General features: G+C 41.2%; 1 protein-coding gene across 3 annotated transcripts in view; it reads left to right on the top strand.

The window, feature by feature from the left end:
• The window catches only part of LOC118357496 (1-phosphatidylinositol 4,5-bisphosphate phosphodiesterase epsilon-1-like), an 87,241-nt gene that overhangs the window by 2,527 nt on the left and 61,853 nt on the right, over positions 1 to 22,861 (top strand). For all 3 annotated transcript variants that reach the window (XM_035734645.2, XM_052478275.1, XM_035734644.2), the window contains exon 2: positions 8,211 to 8,968. In XM_035734645.2, the coding sequence (XP_035590538.1) occupies positions 8,489 to 8,968 (480 nt within the window). In that variant the 5' untranslated portion in view covers positions 8,211 to 8,488. The remainder of the gene's footprint in view (positions 1 to 8,210; positions 8,969 to 22,861) is intronic.

Here is a 22,861-nt window from a genome sequence, read left to right as displayed (position 1 = left end):
AAGAGCCCTTAATCCCAGATTTGGGACCACACAGACACTCTACTGAATAGCAGGCTAGTGATTTCTTTGCAATGCTAGCAGTTAGCCACTGGCTGTCACTTATTACTTCCAAACCACTCATTGTTGAAGTTGCGATTTCCAACTTGTTGCGTAATGTTTATGTCCAATGGCAGATGAGCACTGATACTTTTTATCTATAATTTCTCTTCTTATGACAAGGTTTAAAAATGATTTGCCAGTAGATTGTCGATTTGATTCATGATGACTGCTAGCTAAGATTTTTGAAAGTATGTTGACGACATGATCAGTCCAATCAATGCTACTGTACATGTATGTGATTTGATATCATTTTATCTGTGGCCAATGACCTTGTTCCTTCATGGATGGGCACTTCTATTGTAACTCTATGGCAGCATCCAAGGGGCTAGACTTTTCTAGCTCTACCATTAGACTTGGCGGTGATGTAGTGTCCCCATGGGTGACAGAACATTGAGCCAAACACGGCACAATGCTCCGTATTTTCTGCTGGCTTGCCCCACCACAACAGAAATCACTGAGCTAGGCTGAAACACCTGCATTTTGGAGCTGCCTTACTCAAGAAAACATGAGACCATGTTTGTATGCAACCTTTTAACTTTTTAAACTAAATTATATATTTTTACATTGTTTACAAATTGATATGTGACACGTATTAATGCCAAAATAATATGCAAAACAGGCCAGCCCCACCTGCTCTGAATGACTGGTCGCCCCTGGACTCGTCAGACCAAAGGACAGATTTCCATCGGTCTAATGTCTATTGCTCGTGTTTCTTTACCCAAGCAAGTCTCTTCTGATTGGTGTCCTTTTGTATTGGTTTCTTTGCAGCAATTTGACCATGAAGGCCTGATTCACGCAGTCTGAACAGTTGATGTTGAAATATGCTGTTACTTGAACTCTGAAGCATTTATTTAGGCTGCAATCTGAGGTGCAGTTAACTATAATGAATTTATCCTCTACAGCAGAGGTGACTCTGGTTCTTCCTTTCCTGTGGCGGTCCTCATGAGAGACAGTTTCATCATAGCACTTGGTTTTTGCGACTGCACTTGAAGAAATTCTAAGCTCTTGACATTTTCCGAATTGACTGACCTTCATGTCTTAAAATAATGATGGACTGTCTTTTCTCTTTGCTTATTTGAGCTGTTCTTGCCATAATATGGACTTAGCCCTATTTGGTAAAAGACCATCTTCTGTATACCACCCCTACCTTGTCACAACACAACTGATTGGCTCAAACGCATTAAGAAGGAAAGAAATTCCACAAATGAAGAAGGAAAACCTGTTAATTAAAACTCATTCCAGGTGACAACCTCATGAAGCTGGTTGAGAGAATGCCAAAAGTGTGTAAAGCCATCAAAGGGTGGCTACTTTGAAGAGTCGAGTATAAAATACATTTAGATTTCTTTAACACTTTTTTTTGGTTACTACATGATTCCATATGTGTTATTTCATAGTTTTGATGTGTTTACTGTTACTCTACAATGTAGAACATAGTAAAAATAAAGAAAAACCCTTGAATGAGTAGGTGTGTCCAAACCTTTGACTAGTACTGTATATTTTAAAGAAATGTCGGAAACAAATCTAACAACCCAAATATCACTAACAGTACAGTATGCAATCTATACATATGTAAACGATATGTTGCCTGTAAAAAAAAAAATCAGTTGACGTTTTCAGGAATAAATTCATATAGTCCCGTTCTTACCACATGCTTTGGCTGGGATAAACCTTTTCATACCTAACGTGCACGTGTCGGCAAGTTAAGGAGTGGAAAGAGGCGTGGGCCGATACGGGTGCACGTCTATTTTAATACATTCATTTTATACACCATCACAAAGAGGTCCATTATACATTTGTTTAGGCAGGTCCTAAAAGATGACTACTAATGTATTTTCTACAGATTTTTTTTGCATATTTTGAGTTGAATTATGTTACTGGTTTGTGCAGCCAATGTGCTACATGGCTGTGCCATGCACATGAAATCCATAGTTATTTTGTTCATTTAACAGACAACAACTTACCCTGATCACAGTCAACACACACAGCCTAAATTGTATAGTAGGCTAAGAATATAATGGAATATAGAATAATATTTTTCCCACAACTTCCCACGTCACGTGGGTCATGGGCTCCCGAGTGGCGCAGTGGTCTAAGGCACTGCATCTCAGTGCTGGAGGTCTCACTACAGATTCTGGTTGCGAATCCAGGCTGTATCATAACTGGCCATGATTGGGAGGCCCATAGGGCGGCATACAATTGGCCCAGCGTCGTCCAGGTTGGGGTTTGGCCGGGGTACGGTGTCATTGTAATGAAGAATTTGTTCTTAACTGATTGACCTAGTTAAATAATTAACAACATTATTTTTAAGGGTTAGGGTTAGCCTAACCCCTTCCTACCCATACTCCTCTGATAGGGAGAAGGTGTAGAGTCTTACATTGCCATTTCATTATCAATATATTTTCAATCTCCAATCCATAAAATAGCAATCTGTATTTTCAAAAGAATGTCTCATTTAGCACTAATAACTGTAGAGGTAAGGACCGAAATGGACTATTTATAGGCTATATAAAATAGTTGTGAATATGTTCATATCTGCTGTCTCTGCAGTGTCTTGTCAGGTCACAGAGCTGATTCCCCCTCCCCAATTTCTATTGCACCAAGCTGTGATTTGCCGTTCAAGAGCTCTGTTTGTATAGTCATAATTGCAGCTAAGCCGATAACAAAGGAACTTTGATCAGTTGACGCGTGGACTGAGGTGGTTGAGCTATTAGTGCTTCACCATTGCAATATTCTGTATGGGGGCCCAATGCTCATTTCCATTGAGTGTTAACGGAGTGGTTCACTATTTTACAACTTGATGTTGGATAGTTCCTCACCCTGAAAGTAGTATATGGGCCAAGTCGAAACTGAACCATGGACTACAGTTTTCTTTAAACAGCCACCACAAACCTCAGCGAACCTTAGCCACTACAAGCTACCAATTAATGGAACTGATGGGGGGGAGGGGGCGGCATGTGAGCATGATTTAAAAAAACAAAAAAAACAATGTCCAAATCAACTCCATATTTGATGTTTCTTAAAGGTGATTTGGCCATAAAAAAAAACATGTTGCTTGCTTTCCCAGCTTTCCTTTGCTTTCAAGATTAATGTTTTTCCTCATCTGATCTGTTAGTTTAGTGTGATTAATGGATCATAGGAGTTTCCAGTGGATTTTTAATTATTTTAACTAATCTCTGAATTACCGTATTCCCTGTCATAATTACAGTACCAGTCAAAAGTTTGGACACACCTACTCATTCAAGGGTTTTTGTTTGTACTATTTTCTATATTGTAGAATAATAGTGAAGGCATCAAAACTATGAAATAACATATATGGAATTATGTAGTAACCTAAAGTGTTAAACAAATCAAAATGTATTTTAGATTCTTCAAAGTAGCCACCCTTTGCCTTGATGATAGCTTTGCACACTTGTGAAGCTGGTTGAGAAAAAGCCACACGGTAGTCACCTGGAATGCATTTCAATTAACAAGTGTGCCTTTTTAAGTTAATTTGTGGAATTTCTTTCCTTAACTGATTTGCTCAAACGTATTGTGTTGTGACAAGGTAGGGGTGCCTTATAGCCTTATTTGGTTAAAGATCAAGTTCATAGTATGGAAAGAACCTCTCAAATAAGCAAAGATAAAGGACAGTCCATTACTTGAAGACAGAAAATATCAAGAGCTTTGAGTTTCTTCAAGTGCAGTTGCAAAAACCATCAAGCTATGATAAAATTGGCTCTCGTGAGGCCCGCCACAGGAAAGGAAGACCGAGAGTTACCTCTGCTGCAGAGGGTAAGTTCATTAGATATAACTGCACCTCAGATTGCAGGCCAAATAAATGCTTCACATAGTTCAAGTAACAGACACATCTCAACATCAACTGTTCAGAGGAGACTGTGTTAATCAGGCCTTCATGGCTGAATTGCTGCAAATAAACCACTACTAAAGAACACCAATAAGAGAAGAGACTTGCTTGGGCCAAGAAACACGAGCCATGGACATTAGACCGGTGGAAATCTGTCCTTTTGGTCTGAGTCCAAATTTGAGATTTTTGGTCCAATCGCCGTGTCTTTGTGAGACGCTGAGTAAGTGAACGGATGATGCGGTTCCGCATGTGTGGTTCTGTCCCGAGAATTAGGTTCTCAATGTTCATAAACCAATTCATTTAAATTACTCAGTCTGTGACCAGGATTTGTAATATACTGGTTGGAATGAAAACAGAGGCCCAGTCCACAATAGTACAATGTTTATTCACGGGAACGTTCTGGCGTGCACAGTACAAAGACCTTCGTTTTATAGCGACACACATACTTCCACACCAAACATTAGGTATCCTACGCCCACACTGTCCTGCTACCCAGCCGACAAAGATTAGGGGAGTTCGTGAGAATAACTTCTTCCCGCCCTCCCTCAAGATCGGGAGAGACCCTGGGAAGTTCTCAGTACCACCAGCCAAGGTCTGCACCGAATCTTGCTCAGAAAGTCTGTTATCAAGGTACGAGACATATTGTCACCAAAACATTAATTCTGACTAAGAACTACACTCCATGATATAATTCTACTGACTAAAACCACACACAGCATTTAAAATAATCTAATGATTCTAAATCAATTTCATACAATATGGTTTCAGAGTGTAATATTCTAATTTACTAAAACATTTAACATTTACATTTAAGTCATTAACAGGTGCCCACAACCAGTGGAACAGCCATGGAGGAGATTCCTTGTGGGGGTGCTTTGCTGGTGCTTTTTGTTCTGGGGGCCAGAGCAGCGAACAGTGACACTGTCAGTGATTTATTTGGAGGTAAGGTGCCGTCAAGGCACATGGTCTTAACCAGGTGCCCACCGTGAAGATGGAGGAGATGTGGGGGTGCTACACTGTCACAGCATTCTGCAGCGATATGCCATCCCATCTGGTTTACGCTTAGTGGGACTATCATTGTCCTGTTGAAAAACCAATGACACAAACCACACCTCCAGGCTGTATGAGGGCTATTTGACCAAGGAGAGCAATAGTGCTGCATCAGATGACCTGGCCTACACAATCATCCAACCTCAACCCAATTGAGATGGTTTGGGATGAGTTGGACTGCTAATGTAAAATATCTTTTTTTTTTTGGTTAATATGGCCGATACCATATTCAATATTTTCCTTGACAAAAAAACGATACGGATAACCGATATTTAACATTTTAGCTGCCTTTTAAGCATTCTAGTACAGTTAAATAGTTACACACACATGTACGCAGAGGTCTTAGGCACTGCATCTCCATGCAAGAGGCGTCACTACAGTCCCTGGTTCGAATCCAGGCTGTATCACATCTGGCCGTGATTGGGAGTCTCATAGTGTCGTCCGGGTTTGGCCGGGGTAGACCGTCATTGTAAATACGAATACGTTCTTACCTGACTTGCCTAGTTAAATAAAGGTTACACACCCATTGACCAAAAAGTTTTCTTGGCATTTACGGATGTCCCCATTACCAGTAAAACATAATTAAAATCTATTTATTTCACTTACTTGCTGTGCTGTTTTGTTGTTCAGTCGTTTTCATTCTCAACCAGGATTTCGCCCTACATGTCAAGCAGTGAAGTTTCAGCTCTGTCTGTCCATGGCCTCTCTTCCTCGGCACGCACCGTCACTGTCCGTTTCCATCTTGTCCAGCTGTGTATGTAAGATTTCACGTAAACCCTGTTTCTTGTCTGCATCGAAGTAGCTGTCCTTGTACATGGCATCAAGCATGGTGGCGACACAGTTAAGAGAATGCCAACAATTGCTTGTTCACAGCCTATGTTGGCAGTTTCGTTGAGCAGGCGTTTCAATGCCATGATAGAGGGTATCCCGTTTGCTGTAGACGTAGTTGATGAGCTTATTTCTCCAGTCAGTTGTTCGAATGGAGCTAGCTAGTGTGTTCATGTTTCAAAAATGTTCTCAAATGCCATTGAACTGGCGGCATCAGTATGACAACCAGCACATTCATGAGCATGCAATACGACTTTCCTCAGTACAAACCTTTAATTCATTTTTATTTCACCTTTATTTAACCAGGTAGGCTCGTTGAGAACAAGTTCTCATTTACAACTCCGACCTGGCCAAGATAAAGCAAAGCAGTGCGACACAACAACAGAGTTACACATGGAATACACAACCATAGTCAATAACACAGTAGAGAAAGTCTATATACAGTGTGCAAATGAGATAAGAGAAGGGAGGTAAAGGCAATAAATAGGCCCTAGTGATGAAATAATTACAATTTAGCAATTAAACACGAGTGATCGATGTGCAGAAGGTGAATGTGCAAGTAGAGATACTGGGGTGCAAAGGAGCAAAACAATTAAATAACAGATTGGGGATGAGGTAGTTGGATGGGCTTTTTACAGATGGGCTATGTACAGGTGCAGTGATCTGTGAGCTGCTCTGACAGCTGTTGCTTAAAGTTAGTGAGGGAGATCTGGGTCTCCAGCTTCAGTGAGTTTCATTTATTTATTTATTTTTTGCAATTCGTTCCAGCCAAAGGAGGAGTGATTATTGAAGAATTATAACCTTTACATGCTTCATGAGCTTAGTTCAACTGTGAAACCCCATCAGAACCCCAAATATATTCTACTCAATGACCAGTGAATTTAGGCCTAAACTTGTTTTACTCCAATGCTTTGTAACATAGTATAAATAAACTCTGCATAGCCTCAAACGGCTTTGTTGTTTAGGTTTGACACTTTTAATAAAGAGATTTAAACTAACACAGGCTCCGATCACTTGGTACTTGTTTTCTGTCATTGTGATGACAGCTTTTCATTAAAGGGCACAGAGTCGGGCAGTCAACTGAATACCATTGTATTGAGAATTGCTGCAACTTCCAAACTAATGGATTCTTCCATTGGTCTAAGTTCTTTTAATTTTTCTTACATAATTTGACATTTATCTGTAAAAATAGGCTGTTGCTCTTCAGACACCTTGCTTTACTGTGTGTCTGCTGTGTGGGAAGTTGGCGGGTTACTATGCCTTGACTACTAGATAAATTCACCCAGGATCAATGGACCCAATTCTCCTCCAACTTTTCTGAACTGGTCCTCCTTTGTGCAGGCCTGACATTCCAATTTCCCACGCCTTTTTTTTACAGCAGGATTTTCTGCTGCAGTCCGCAGTAGTGGATGTGGACATCAGCTGTTTGTTCACCTGCCCACAATGGCTAATAACCCACCCACAACTGCCCGACTATACAGTGAGCTCAAAGTTTTGGGACAGTGACAATTTTTTTGCCTCTATACTCCAGCGATTTGAAATGATACAAGGCCTGAAGTTAAGGTGCAGCTTTAATTTGAGGGTATTTTCCTCCATATCGGGTGAACCGTTTAATCATTTTTACCTAGTCCTCCAACATTAGGGGACCAAAAATATTGGGACATTCACTTATGTGTATTAAAGTAGTCAAAGGTTTAGTATTTGGTCTCATATTCCTAACACACAATGATTTCATCAAGCTTGTGACTACAAACTTGTTGGATGCATTTGCTGTTTGTTTTGGTTGCGTTTCAGATTATTTTGTGCCCAATAATAGAAACTAATATTAAATAATTTTGGCAATTGACATTTAGACAATTTGGCGCACTAAAAGTTAGTGCGGAAGCTTAAGCTTCAGGGCCTAATGCCAGATAGCCTAAAAATAATGAAAGGAAAATGTATAAGCTAAATGTAGCTTATAGATTGCACAAGAATGATGCGTTTCTGCATTAATTTTTTGTTGTCTTTATTCAATCCAACCGCCACCCACCTGTCTCCATCCATACAATATTTCATGACCCAAAACCAGCCCACCCGTGGATGTAAACGAGGGGACTGGTTATGAGTCAACCTGTGCTTCAGTAGTGGACGTTGTCCAGGTTGGAGACAGACGAAAGACTTCAGAACCCCCCCCCCCACCTGTCCATTGGTGTTAATGTGAAACACAAATGACAACCCAAATAGTGTATGCAGAGACAACAGAACTAGGTTGTTATAACTGACATTCGAACAGCATGATGATAGTCTCTACAAAGATCAAGTATCAAAGGAACTTGGCTTATGTTACAGTATGTGATTGTCTGTTCTGGTGCTAATCTGCGTTTCCCTTTTTGTCTTCTGCTTTTCTCAGATCCAGAAAGCAGACATGGCTGTTGGACTCGGGAGGAGCGAGCCAAAGCGTCAGTGACTGCCTTGTCACACACCCCACTCCGAAGAAGGGATATGCATGCTCTCAACCCCCGGACAGATCTCTCAGGAAATTCTTAATTTTGCCAAGGGTCACCTGTTCTCCGGGCTGGTTTCTGTCCGGAGGAGTATGACTGGCTGTGTATGTTCCTGATAAAGACCATCCCTATGTGATCTGAAGCTCCGTGCAAGGAAGGGACAGCTGGAACATTGAGCGTCACTATGGCATCTGAGGACATAGCAGCTGCTGTGGGTCGTGGGACCGTGCAGGAGTCTGCCGTGTCAGCCGAGACCAGAAATGACTTTATCACTTCAGACTACAGCATGTCTTGGAGTCCAAGCAAAGCACGCCCACCTTCTCACCAGCCAGAAGTTAGTAACCAGGGCAGCAGAGGCTGCTGCTCACCCCTCCCTCTGTCTCTGAAGTTATCTTATGACACCGGGCAGGGGATGTTTTTGGATGCAGGATGCAAATGCTGGGATTACTCGAACCCTAAACATGCTAGTGCCTTAGACCAGCTCAGCGCCACGTCTCTGGGGGAGCGGAGGATGGGGGGAATTGGTTTTAGGGCCTGGAAGGCTGGTTGCAGAAGGACCTGGCACCCCATCGTATCAGTTAGAGGGCACGGCGCCGAAACTCTGGCCATCAGCCTGCGGATTTGCAGGGGGCTGCTCGGCTACTCCGGACTCAGACTCTCGGAGGTAAGCACGTTTGTTTTTCACCCTCAGGCTACAGATTTCATGTAAGAACCCTCTTATCAGAGCTCTGTGCAGCTGCAGCGGCTTTCTGTTATGAAAGTGTCGGTTTAGGTCCCACACACGAAAAATCTACTCCATCAGATTGTAACACTATCTTGAAACATTATGCAAATATTTCTGTAGTGTGCAGTATTTTGCTCATTATTAGGCATCAGCAATTCAATCCCTCCCAACAAGAACAACAAATCATTGGTTCACAGAAAAACAATGTTTTTAGTTGTCTGTCTTCTCTGATTGAAATGTTCCACCTATTATACTCTGCAGGAAGAGTAAGCGGAATCACAGTCACACTGTCGTTTTGTCCGCAGTCCGCAGCAGTGGAAAAATGATTTAGGGCCAGTTAGTTCAGATCCCAATATTACTGAGCCTGAGCTACCATTCTATTGAAGTTATAGCCATGGAAATCTGTAATATCCACAGAGCGGGAGAGGCCCGGTTCCGTGTTAAGGTTAATTTCCTATGGACCACGTGCTACATGTGGTGTGAGGACTTTTTGCGACGCTGAGAGGACCTGTCGTGCAGTTATCTGACTTCCAACCTTCCTTGTCAAATAAACCACTGCCGTGGACGTTTAACGGACACCACTGTGTGTACATACACTAAATACGACAACGGAGTGAACATCTGAGAGAGTCTGTGGTAACCAACCCGGCCACTGCAGTGGTTAGAAATGCAGGGTTGTTATGGATAATTTGTGGTGCAATATGGGCTGCGTTTATCTAAGGCTCCCATCTTTGCAAATAGGGAGGCCATTGAAAAGGGTAATCATCACAGCACCTGTCAACTCGATCTGCGCTATTCCTATGGTGTTACTATAGGAACAAAACAGAATGTTCACTGAATCCTGTGCTTTTCTCTGCCTAACCCCCCTGGAGTTTTTAACTATACAATAATTTAAGTGGAGTTTCATGCGAGAAATTCCAAGGTATCCTGTGTTTATTTCCACAGCAAATTAAGTGAGCCAAGACACACAGGATTATATGGCAATTCACAATAACGGAATTACGCTGAGATGTACAGTACCAGTCAAAGTTGGGACACACCTACTCATTCCAGGATTTTTCTTTATTTGTACTATTTCCTACAGTATAGAATAATAGTGAAGACATCAAAACTATGAAATAACACATGGAATCATGTAGTAACCCTAAAAGTGTTCAATCAAAATATATTTTATATTCAAGATTATTCAAAGTAACCTTGATGACAGCTTGGCACACTCTTGGCATTCTCTCAACCAGCTTCATGAGGTAGTCACCTGGAATGCATTTCAATTAACAGGTGTGCCTTAATTTCATTTTGTTGAATTTCTTTCCTCAATGTGTTTGAGCCAATCAGTTGTGTTACAAGGTAGGGGTGGTATACAGAAGATATCCCTATTTGGTAAAAGACCAAGTCCATATTATGGAAAGAACTAGAGGTTGACCGATTATGATTTTTCAACGCCGATTCCAATTTATTGGAGGACCAAAAAAGCCGATACCGATTAATCGGACATATACTTTTTTTTATATACAGTTGAAGTCATAAGTTTACATGCACTTAGGTTGGAGTCATTAAAACTAGTTTTTCAACCACCCCAAAAATGTCTTGTTAACAAACGATAGTTTTGGCAAGTCGGTTAGGACATCTACAAGTCATTTTTCCAACAATTGTTTACTGACAGATTATTTCACTTATAATTCACTGTATCACAATTCCAGTAGGTCAGAAGTTTACATGCACTAAGTTGACTGAGCCTTTTAAACAGCATGGAAAATTCCAGAAAATTATGTAATGGCTTTAGAAGCTTCTGATATGCTAATTGAAATCGTTTGAGTCAATTGGAGGTGTACCTGTGGCTGTATTTCAAGGCATACCTTCAAACTCAGTGCCTCTTTGCTTGACATGATAGGAAATTAGAAAGAAACCTGCCAAGACCTCAGAAAAAAAAATTGTAGACCTCCATGTCTAGTTTATCAATGAGAGCAATTTCCCTGTGCCTGAAGGTACCACGTTCATCTGTACAAACAATAGTACGCAAGTATGAACATCATGGGACCATGCAGCCGCCATACCTCTCAGGAAGGAGATGCGTTCTGTCTCCTAGAGATGAACGTACTTTGGTGCAAAAAGTGCAAATCAATCCCAGAACAACAGCAAAGGACCTTGTGAAGATGCTGGAGGAAACGGGTACAAAAGTATCTATATCCACAGTAAAACGAGTCCTATATCAACATAATCTGAAAGGCCGCTCAGCAAGGAAGAAGCCACTGCTCCAAAACAGCCATAAAAAAAGCCAGACTACAGTTTGAAGTCATAAACAGCGCTGTGAGGCAAGCATTGCTAAGAGCTGCTGGAAAACTCAGTAAAGTTTGAATGAATCTTACGAGCCTGCTGCTGCCTACCACCGACAGACTGTTCTATCAAATCATAGACTTAATTATAATATAATAAACACAGAAATACGAGCCGTTGGTCATTAATATGGTCAAACCCGGTAACTATAATTTTGAAAACAAAACGTTTATTCTTTCTGTGACATACAAAACCATTGTATTTTTATCGAATGGGTGGCAACCCTAAGTCCTAAATATTGCTGTTACATTGCACAACCTTCAATGTTATGTCATAATTATGTAAAATTCTGACTAATCAGTTCACAACGAGCCAGGCGGCCCAAACTGTTTTATATACCCTGACTCTGCATGCAATGAACGCAAGAGAAGTGACACAATTTCCCTAGTTAATATTGCCTGCTAACATTTGATTTATTTTAACTGCTCGCTAACAACTTATCTTGGCTCCTTGCTGCACTCGCGTAACAGGTGGTCAGCCTGCCACGCAGTTTCCTCATGGAATGCAATATAATCTGCCATAATCGGCATCCAAATTTTTTAAATCGGCCCTAATTAATCGGCCATGCCGACCTCTAGCAAGAACAGCTCAAATAAACAAAGAGAGACAGTCCATCATTACTTTTAAGACATGAAGGTCAGTCAATCTGGAAAATGTTAACAACTTTGAAAGTTTCTTCAAGTGTAGTCATAAAAACCATCAAGCGCTATGATGAAACTGGCACTCATGAGGACCGCCACAGAGGATAAGTTCATTAGAGAACTGCACCTCAGATTGCAGGCCAAATAAATGCTTCACATAGTTCAAGTAACAGACACATCTCAACATCAACTGTTCAGAGGAGACTGTGTGAATCAGGCCTTCATGGTCGAATTGCTGCAAAGAAACCACTACTAAAGAACACCAATAAGAGAAGAGACTTGCTTGGGCCAAGAAACACGAGCAATGTACATTAGACCGGTGGAAATCTGTCCTTTTGGTCCGAGTTTAAAGATGTTTGGTACCAACCTCTGTCTTTGAGAGGCGCGGAGTAAGTGAACGGCTTAGCTCCGCATGTGTCATTCCTACTGTGAAGCATGGAGGTGTGATGGGGTGCTTTGCTGGTGACACTCAGTGATTTATGTAGACTCATAACCAGCATGGCTACCATAGCATTCTGCAGCGATAAGCCATCCCATCTGGGTTGTGCTTAGTGGAACTATCATTTGTTTTTCAACAGGACAATGACCCAACCCACCTCCAGGCTGTGTCAGGGCTATTTGACCAAGGAGAGTGATGGCGTGTTACCTCTGACCTGGCCTCCACAATCACCCAACCTCAAGCCGTTTGGGATGAGTTGGACTGCTGAGTGAAGGAAAAGCAGCCAACAAGTGCGCAGCATATGTGGAAACTCCTTCAAGACTGTTGGAAAATAATTCCAGATGAAGCTGCTTTAGAAAATGCCAAGAGTGTGCAAAACTGTCAAGGCAAAAGGTGGCTACTTTTGAAGAATCTCAAATGTAAAATATATTTAGAATTATCACACTTGGTTACTACATGATTCCACATGTGTTATTTCATAGTTTTGATGTCTTCACCATTATTCTACAATGGAGAAAATAGTAAAAACAAAGAAAAACCCTTGAATGAGTAGGTGTGGTTAAACTTCTGGCTGGTATTGTATGCCAAACAAACCATGCAACTCAATGCACAATGACTCATTTGAACGATTTACACAAAAACAAAATTACTTGATAAAATGTGCAGCTACAAAGTTAGCAGAATTAACTGAGGGAGATTTTTATTGTAATTCTGTTACCAAACTTTGTACCTGCACAGTTCTTCCTGTAAATGTGTTTTTGTACAATTTTCTGTGGAATGAGTTAAAAGTAGTGCTTGCGCATGGAGTTCTATGGTTTGTTGAACTGTCAAATCAATTGTTTTTGTTTGATGAACATTTTGTGAAGTGAAAAATCGAAGTCTCGGTGTATATCAGTTACCATGGAATTGCCCACAGGAAAAGAGGGCGAGAGAGAGACCCAGCTTTTCTCTTGTTTTAGTTTTTGCTGGGCTAGTAGGTTAACAAAAGTTAGTTGAGTTGGCCAGCAAGCTAGATTGTAGTTGAAAGCTGGTAGCTCATCTTTGTAACTAGATTGAATGTTAATTAGCATGCTGTGGCAATTGACAAGAGATCAACCTCCCATGCAAACTGTATTAGTTCCTTGCAAGTTTCCATGTTTTTATTCAAATGAGACCTTCTCAACAGCTTTATTTGTTTCTCTGTTGAGAAACTCTACATAATCAATTCAGTTTAACAGCCCTGTAGTGCAGTGTTTGTTTATAGAGACCAGACCACTGCTTTGACATTCACCACCATTAATGTGATTTTAATAATTGAAAGATATATTTTTGTTCTTTTACCCCTTTTTCTCACCAATTTTGTGATATCCAATTGGTAGTTAGTCTTGTCCCATCTCTGCAACTTCCTTATGAAGAGGCCGAGAGCCATGCGTCCTACAAAACACGACCCTGCCAAGCCACATTTGCTTCTTGGCAATGTGTCGGAGGAAACAAGGAGTCGCTGGCGCGTGATGGGACAAGGGAATCCTGGCCAGCCAAACCCTCCCCTAACCCGGACGATGCTGGGCCAATTCTGCTCTGCAATGCGTCATAGGTCCCCTGGTCACGGCCGGCTGTGACGTAGCCTGGGATTGACCCCGGGGCTGTAGACCACTGCGCCGCTCGGGAGGCCGACAATGAATGTGTTTACCTGTAAAACACACACCCAGCTCACGTACACCCAGGATCAAACATCTTCAGGGCGAAGACGGTGCTTTTTACTGTTTGCTTTTCAGGACTCTACCAATTAGACCAGACCGACTCCATTAATTTCCCCCCAAAGCAGTTTTTCATGCCAACATTCATCTCTAAGTTTGCACATGTATAGCCTCCTGGCAACCGATGTTATACTATTGGCCAGAGGGAATGGTGAGAAGGGTAGGTTGCTTCACAGAAAGTAGCATGTAAGAAAATCGGCCCACCCACTGGGGAGCCAGTCCCAGCCAATCAGAATGTGTTTTTTCTCCACAATCAGAAATACTTTAGGCCCCTGGGCAGGTGTGGTTACACGTGGTCTGCCGTTGTGAGGCCGGTTGGACGTACTGCCATATTTTGTAAAACGATGTTGGAGGCGGCTTATTGAGAAATTAGCATTAATTTCTCTCATTTCTCAGCTTTGGTGGACATTCCTGCATTAAACATGCCAATTGCATGCTCCCTCAAAACTTGAGAAATCTGTGGCATTGTGTTCTGTGACAACTGCACAGTGGCCTTTTATTGTCCCCAGAACAAGGTGCACCTGTGTAATGATCATGCTGTTAACTTCTTGGTGCACCCATCCCGTTAGCGGGATCATCTTCGTCAACATCTGCTGAATTGCAGAGCGCCAAATTCAAATTAAATTACTAAAAATATTTATTTTCATGTAATCACAAGTGCAATATAGCAAAACACAGCTTTGCTTGTTGTTAATCCACCTGGCGTGTCAGAAAAGCTTTACAGCAAAAGCTATCCAAGCGTTTGTTAGAACATCTCTCTCAGCAGTCAAAACATTACAAACAGCTAGCAGCAAAGTAGATTGGTCAGAAAAGCAATCAAATGAATCGCTTACCTTTGATCTTCAGATGTTTGCACTCACGAGACTTCCAGTAACACAATAAATGTTCCTTTTGTTCCATAAAGATTTATTTTTATTTCCAAAATACCTCCATTTGGTTGGCGCGTTTTTGTTCAGAAATCCACAGGCTCGAGCGGTCACGACGGGACAGACAAATTCAAAATAGTATCCGTAAAGTTCGTAGAAACATGTCACGTTTTTTTTTAGAATCAATCCTCAGGTTGTTTTTACAATAAATAATCAATAATATTTCAACTGGACCGTAGCTTTTTCAATAGGAGAGAGAGCGAAAATATCTGCTCCAAGCTACAAAACTCTGCTGGCACCCAGCCATCCACTGACACGATGTGATCCTGCTCGCTCATTTTTCCGAATAAAAGCCTGAAACTATGTCTAAAGACTGTTCACACCATGTGGAAGCCATAGGGAAAGGAATCTGGTTGATATCCCTTTTAAATGGAGGGAAGTCATGCAATGGAACAGGGAGATTTGTTTCTCTTAGGTACTTCATTGTTGGATTTTCCTCAGGTATTTGCCTGCAATTTCAATTATGATATATTCACAGACAATATTTTGACAGTTTGGGAAACTTTAGAGTTTTCTATCCTAATCTGACAATTATATGCATATTCTAGCTTCTGGGCCTGAGAAAAAGGCAGTTTAATTTGGGTACATTTTTCATCCGAACATCAAAATACTGCCCCCTACAGGTTAAATCAGCTTCTTGATATGCAACACCTGTCAGGTGGATGGATTATTTTGGCAATGGAGAAATGTTCATTAACCCGGATGTAAACGCAGGGGTGCTCAAAATTTGAGAAGCTTTTTGTGCTTATGGAAAACATTTGATCTTTAATTTCATAAAACATGGGAACAACACTTTATATGTTGCATTTATATTTTTGTTCAGTATAGATGGCACACAGCTGTTATAGTATGTGAATAAAAGGATAGGCTTTGCAGTTTTACCTTGTATTGAGTGGGATATCCGACAGGATCTGACTAATATAGCGACGACGTTATTGAAATCCGAACTTTGAAATGACGCGTTAACTATACATACAATTCTCATTATTTGGGATCTTTTTCACTCTTTGCTCGGCTGAGCGCCCCTTAACTACAGGAACTCAGTCTGCTGTTTGATTCACAAAAACAACAGTCCTGACTAACCTTCATGGCCGTATCACTTCCTGTCTGTTGGGTGTCAGGAGAGCAGAATGACAGGATTCGCTGATAAGGACACTCACTAGCACACCACTGTCACTTGCGAGAGAGAGAGACTCTATGGCCTTACTCATGAGAAAAGTATGAAGAAACAGGGATAGGAGTCAGTAGTATCGGCGCTGATCAGTTGTAGCTGGCAGTTGCTAGCTAGTAGCTTCCTGCTTCCATGAACCTAATCCTTGAATACAAAATCTTAGGGGCTCTGCTGTTTGACAAACTTTGATTAGGTGAAGTGTAATGGATACCAGGAAATTAGAAAGATATGTGCGCGGCCACACACACAAAGTCCAATAGGACTCCTCTGTAATTAGCTTTCAGGGTCTGGGACCATCACTAGGCCACTGAATAGCTGATTTGTAGAGGCAGGGGGCAGAGCCATTCTCTACCTGCTCCATAGCAGTGTGTTGTGCTCCAGTGGAATGTGACGAGGCGGCGTGTTTTTTTCCCCCAGTTCGGTGATGCAGAGATTAGGGGAGTGTAACACTTCAGTTTGTCCAGATGATCTCCTACACAAAAAAAGGGTGAGGAGTAAATACATCACTATTTGAGGAATCTCCTGTTGCTCTAGGATGGCCTGGGGCTTTGTTTTGAGGAAGGACCTTCAGCTAGCCTATCCGTAAGATAAATATCCACTGCATATTTATTTCCTTATCTATTGATTGAGTCAATGAGTCCCTGCAGTGTAACTGTTTTTAAAAGGATTTTGATGGAACTGTGATCATGCAATCCTCATTCTGCCATTCACTATGTTTAGGAAATATCCTAAATATGCTAGATAAATTATCATAGATGCCCCATGATGTATTGTACTTGTGTGAGTACAGTATTGATGTGGGACCCCCCCCCCCATCTCATCTACCGTGAGGTCCAGAAAGAACATCCCTATTGTCATGTCCTGTGGAGAGCTTTGGTGTGTGTGTGTGTGCTCCACTTTGAGAGTAAACAAACCTTGTTAGAGGCTGGAGGAATATGGTTTATTAAACTACTCCCTAAGGGTGTGTATCCTCCACCCTTGGTCAGTGTTTTCTTTAGTCATTACATACCTCATGAACTGGAGCCTCGCAGTTCCTCGTCACTCACATGTTACCAAAATGACAGTACATTATTTACCATTAATTTCTACTGGGCAGAACATCATCTGAAACACAGCCAAAACAAATGTATCCAACAAGTTTGTAGAGTCACAATCTCGATGTAGTCATTGTGTGCTAGGAAAATTGGACCAAATACCAAACTTTTGACTAAATGTAATTTTGTAAGTGAATTTGTCTAAATACTTATGACCCCTTCAAATGGGGGAACTAGATCCATAAAGTGCTTTAATTTCCAACCGGCTAAACGGATACAGCTGTCTTCAGAACATATTCACACCCCTTGACATTTTCACATTTTGTTAAAATTTATCAAATTTAGATTTTGGCCCTGGCCTACACACAATACCCCATAATGCGGAATTATGTTTTTAGAAATGTTTATGAATTTGTAAAAAAAAAATGTAAAGCTGATATGTCTTGAGTCAGTATGTACTCATCGCCTTTTTGTTATGGCAAGCCGAAATAAGTTGAGTAAAAATATGCTTAACAAGTTGCAATGTGTTTTAATTAGATTTTTGAATGATGACCTCTTTACCCCACACATAGTTACTTGTAAGGTCCCTCAGTCCAGCAGTGAATTTCAAACAGATTCAAACACCAGGCAGGGCACCTATTGGTATATGGGTAAAAAAGCAGATACTGAATTTCCCTTTGAGCATGGTGAAGTTATTAATTACACTTTGGATGGTGTATCAATACACCCAGTCACTACAAAGATACAGGCTTCTTTCCTAACTCTGTTACCAGAGAGGAAGGAAACCGCTCAGGGATTTCACCATGAGGCCAATAAAACAGTTACGGAGTTGAATGGTTGATGGGTAAAATAACTGAGGATGGATCAACAACCGTTGACTCCACAATACTAACCTGATTTACAGAGTAAAAAGGAAACCTGTACAAAGTAAAAATATTCCAAAACATGCATCCTGTTTACAACAGAGTACTGTAGTACTGCTAAAATATGGCAAAGCTCATTAACTTTGGCAGCGATTTAAAGGTGATTCTAACATGTATAAACTCCAAGGGGTTGAATACTTATCTAATCAAGACATGAGTTATTTTTCATGTTAACAAATATAATTATTGTTCCACTTTGACAGAATACTTTGTGTAGATCGTTGTCAAACAAGGACAACTCAATTTTAAACCCACTTTGTAACACTACAAAAAAAAGTTGAGAAAGTCCAAGGGTGTGAATATTCTCGGAAAGCACTGCAACAATCTCCCTCTAGTACAATATGTTGACTTTTTACTAGAGCGATTTTACAAGTCATTTGATTTAGTAAATAGAATTTAGTACCTCATTGATTGGATGATTGTTTACAAGAGCACAGGCTGTGGAAACTGAGTTCTCGGAAGCCAGCAGCATGGCCGCTATTGGGTGTCATCTAGTGACCACAGGCAGTATTTTTGGACGACTTCTCAAGTTTTGCTGGCATTTGAAAGCTTAGATTGTGAAAGAACTGTCCCCAAGGCAGATTTCTTGGTCAGATTTCATGTCCTTCCTTTTACTTGGACAAATGTGGTTTTGTGTGTATGAACAGTGAACACTGTTAGGGTGAGGCTGTATACTGGAGGTATTGTCTCAGCCTGATATTCCTTATGCTTTATCAGTTTTATCAGCAGATTTTAGGCTCCTTTATTCAGCATTGTGATCTAGCATTTTAGTGTACTTTCACCACATGGTGGCAGTACTTATGTAATCTGAACCAGAACCTCGGCTCCTCAATCGCTCCATGGAAACTAAAGGAATTATCTCCCCTCCTAAAATGATTACGCAAATAATCTATATCGTCACCATGTCAAGGGAATAATGTTCAACGGGCGTTGTACCTAATTTAATTACAGTAGTGCATTTCATTTGACAAAGTATTGATCAAAGGCATTGATGTGTACAGAAGTCCTTTGTTCATGGGATCACTTAGGTGCTTACAAATCATGGAATGGGTGAGTTTTCCCACTTTATTTAAGTGGATGGACTAAGGGTCTGTGTTTAGGTAAATGTCTTCACCTTCTGCCACACAGCTACTGATGATAGAGGTTGCAAGACAAAAACACAAGTGAAAAACATGAAAATCTGTTCATTTGGGGTCAGGGTTAGTATAGGCTTTTGAATTCTGAATATATAATTTGAACAGAAAAGCTGAAACGTAATGGCTTATGGTGGATATTGTGTGACGTTCTGTGTTGCAGTGTGAACAAAGTGTCAAAGTGTTTCAACAGAAAGAAAGCTGACATTTTTGAAGGGTATTTTCTAAAGGTCTCTCATGCCAAATGTGGGCATAGCTGGTTAATGACCAGGATCAAGTGGTCTGAAGTCCCAGGGTGGCATGTTCCATCAGCTTCCCACAGTCTCAGGGGACATTAGTGGGCAGCCATATTGCATGGGTGGAGAGATGATTGGCCCACACACTTATTATCAGAGACTTGCTTTAATTAGACATACCAAGTAGGTTACTAAATAAACATATAGTGTTAACTTTGTGCCTTGAAGCCCCCCACTCACCAGATAGCATATGAACGCACTGTGGTGAAAATGTTTATAATTACAGGAAATGAGCTGTAAAACGGCAATATTTTTACATGTATATAATAGCCTGAGATTTAGCTATAAAACTGCAAATCTTTCTCTGCTCCATGGAAATACGTGTAGAATTGCAGGAAATTTGCTTTTCAACGGCAGCATTTAGTCTTTGCTCCATTTGCAAAATGTGTAAAATTGTAGGGTGTTAACTGTCACGTAAAATGTGCAGTACACCCACTGCAAGTGCTTATCCCTGTGATTTTCAGGAAGGTGTGTCTTCAACATCAGTGTTATCTAACAGCTTGTTCTGTTACAGGGAAAATGAGTGGCATTTTTAAGCTTGTTCAGATCCTATGGATACCTCTGTTTATGTCTTTGTGTGCAGTAAGGGAAAAGGGGATACCTAGTCAGTTGTACAACTGAATGCCTTCAACTGAAATGTCTTCTGCATTTAACTCAACCCCTCTGAATTAGAGAGGTGCGGGGGGCTTCCTTAATCGACATCCACGTCTTCGTCTGTATCACAACTAAAGTAGCCAAAATAAATCTTAAAATAAGGCACATTAGTTCGCTTTACAATGGGTGTTGAGTCTAACTGGCATACATACGCAGAATGTTTGGGGAAGATAATTTTCACCATTAAAAATGCACCTTTTTTTATAATAAAAGCATTATATGCATTAATTGATTTTTTGTGTTCTATTAGAAAACACCATACTCAAAAGTGACCAATCTTGCTTATAGCCTACTATCAGGTGCTCATTGCTGTGCTTATAATGTGAAGAAATATATACTTAGGCTATCAGCATTTTAAGCTAAACGTTCTGTTGTGTCAGCCTCAGTGTATTTTTATGCTAGTGGTTGTAATAATTTGGAATCGATCGCATCACACAACTGTCCCAGACTATGTTTGGAATATTTATTTCTCACACATAATAGAATAGGTGATTTATGTATTTTTCCTATGGGGGATAATAGATTGACATAGGCTCGTGCTTTTGCTGTTCGTTTAGGCCGACTCTTTTGTTGGCTGACGAATGGTAAATGTGGACAGTTCTTCCAATATGCTCCTCGGAATTGGATAAGGATGCGCATAGTTGTCCCCGACGTGTCGGTCTTCACTTGTAGCCTGTGAGAAAGACCTGATCACATGACAGAACCATGTGAGTGAGTGGTGCTTCGGCACACAGCGGGGAGAAGGGAATTATAACGGCCACTGGCCACAAAATGCATGATTTTATTCGGTGGATTATGGCCACACAAAGGGGATGCAGCCGGGAAATTGTAAGTGAGAGACTAAAGTGTGTACAGCCTGCGCAAAAAAAACAAAGCAGAGCTCATGCCTTTAATGTTAACTAGCTAACGTTGCCCATGAGTGGAAGTTAAGCTAGCAAGCAAGCATTTTAGTCAAGTAGTCTAGGACAACAAAAAAAAAATTGTGTACTGTATGACCGAGTGATACTGTTTCATCAACATGAAAGAGAGGATGGCATTGGTGTTTCTCTACAAGTAGGGTGAGCCAACATGTTTTTCTACTTGCATGAACACGCGCACACGCAATATGCTTTGGATTTCGCTGGACAGTGGTTGCTATCTGGTTTTGTGATACATCAAAGGTGTGGTTGAATTTATTATGCCACTGTCTTGGCCTGTATATCACGGTCGCAAGGCATGTAAATTAACAGGTTATAGAGCAAGCAATGCAGTTATCACAACCCAGGTTGTAATATGGCTTAAAACAAAATTGGAGTTGGGGGGTGATTGGCTTCCCCAGTGATTTTACCCACGCACCGCTACTGACTGTCAGCAACGGGTGTGTCTGAAATAGGTGAATTCACTCATTTGAAGGGGTGTCCACATACTTTTGGGTGTATGTAGTGTATGTGGCAGATATATTCGTGACATTTTAAAGTGTAATAACAGGTACATTGCTCATTAGAAGATGGGTGACTAGGCCTCCCGAGAGGTGCAGTGGTATAAGACACTGCATCGTAGTGCTTGAGGTGTCACTACTGACCCGGGTTCGTTCCCAGACTGTCACAACCGGCCGTAACCGGGAGTCCCGTAGGGCTTCACACAATTGGTCCAGCATCGTCTGGGTTAGGGGAGGGTTTTGCCGTGGGGGCTGTACTTGGCTCATTGCACTCTAGCGACTCCTTGTGGCGAGCCGGGCACCTGCAGGCTGACTGGTTGTCAGTTGAACATTGTTTCTTTCAACACATTGGTGCAGCTTGCTTCCGGGTTAAGGTCATGTTTCGGAGGACGCATAACTCGACCTTCACTTCTCCCGAGCCCATTTGGGAGTTGCAGCAAGGAGACAAGATTGTCATTGGGGAGAAAAGGGGGGTAAAAATAAATGTGTATATATGTATGTAAATGTATGAGAAAAAAAAGATTGCAGGTTCTAGTCTGCTAAGTACTAAACCGTACTGTATTGAAAGGTTACATTCTCTTGTACACTATAGACTTAAGAAATCACAAGTAGCCTACTGGATATCTGGAATACTGTAAGTATGCAAAATGTCGCAGAGGGCCAGCTAGATAAGACATGAGAACGAGTTGATGAGCTGGTGTAGTTCTGTGGTGCTGGGAGCCCCAGTGAGACACCCTCTCTCTGCCTGGTAATAATGGATTCCAGGATGGCTCTGGAGTCTGGAGGGAACCAAACTCTGCTTTCTCTCTCAACTCCTACAGTTCTCTAGGCTGTGGGGTTCAACACGCTCTGTTACTCAATGTGACGCTACACCAGAACATAGGTAGGGTTTCTCATGCAATTTGTTTGGTGTTTAGAATAATAGCTTGTTGTTTTAAAGGCCCAGTGCAGTCCACACTGTTGGAATAATTGTTTCTGTGATGATAATGCCCTTTTAGTATAACAGCTGTTTGAAAAGACCACCTGAAATGTCTGCCTGTTTAGGTGGGATGGAGTTTTGGCCAGCCTGGTTAACTAGTTATTAGACCAATAAGAAAGTGTTCCAAACTTCTCTGCCAATACCGGCTAG

The sequence above is a fragment of the Oncorhynchus keta genome, chromosome 24, assembly GCF_023373465.1.
Source record: "Oncorhynchus keta strain PuntledgeMale-10-30-2019 chromosome 24, Oket_V2, whole genome shotgun sequence".
Classification (NCBI taxonomy): Eukaryota; Metazoa; Chordata; class Actinopteri; order Salmoniformes; family Salmonidae; genus Oncorhynchus; species Oncorhynchus keta.
Note: the sequence above shows the minus strand (reverse complement) of the source record. Positions and strands in the feature narration are given on the sequence as shown.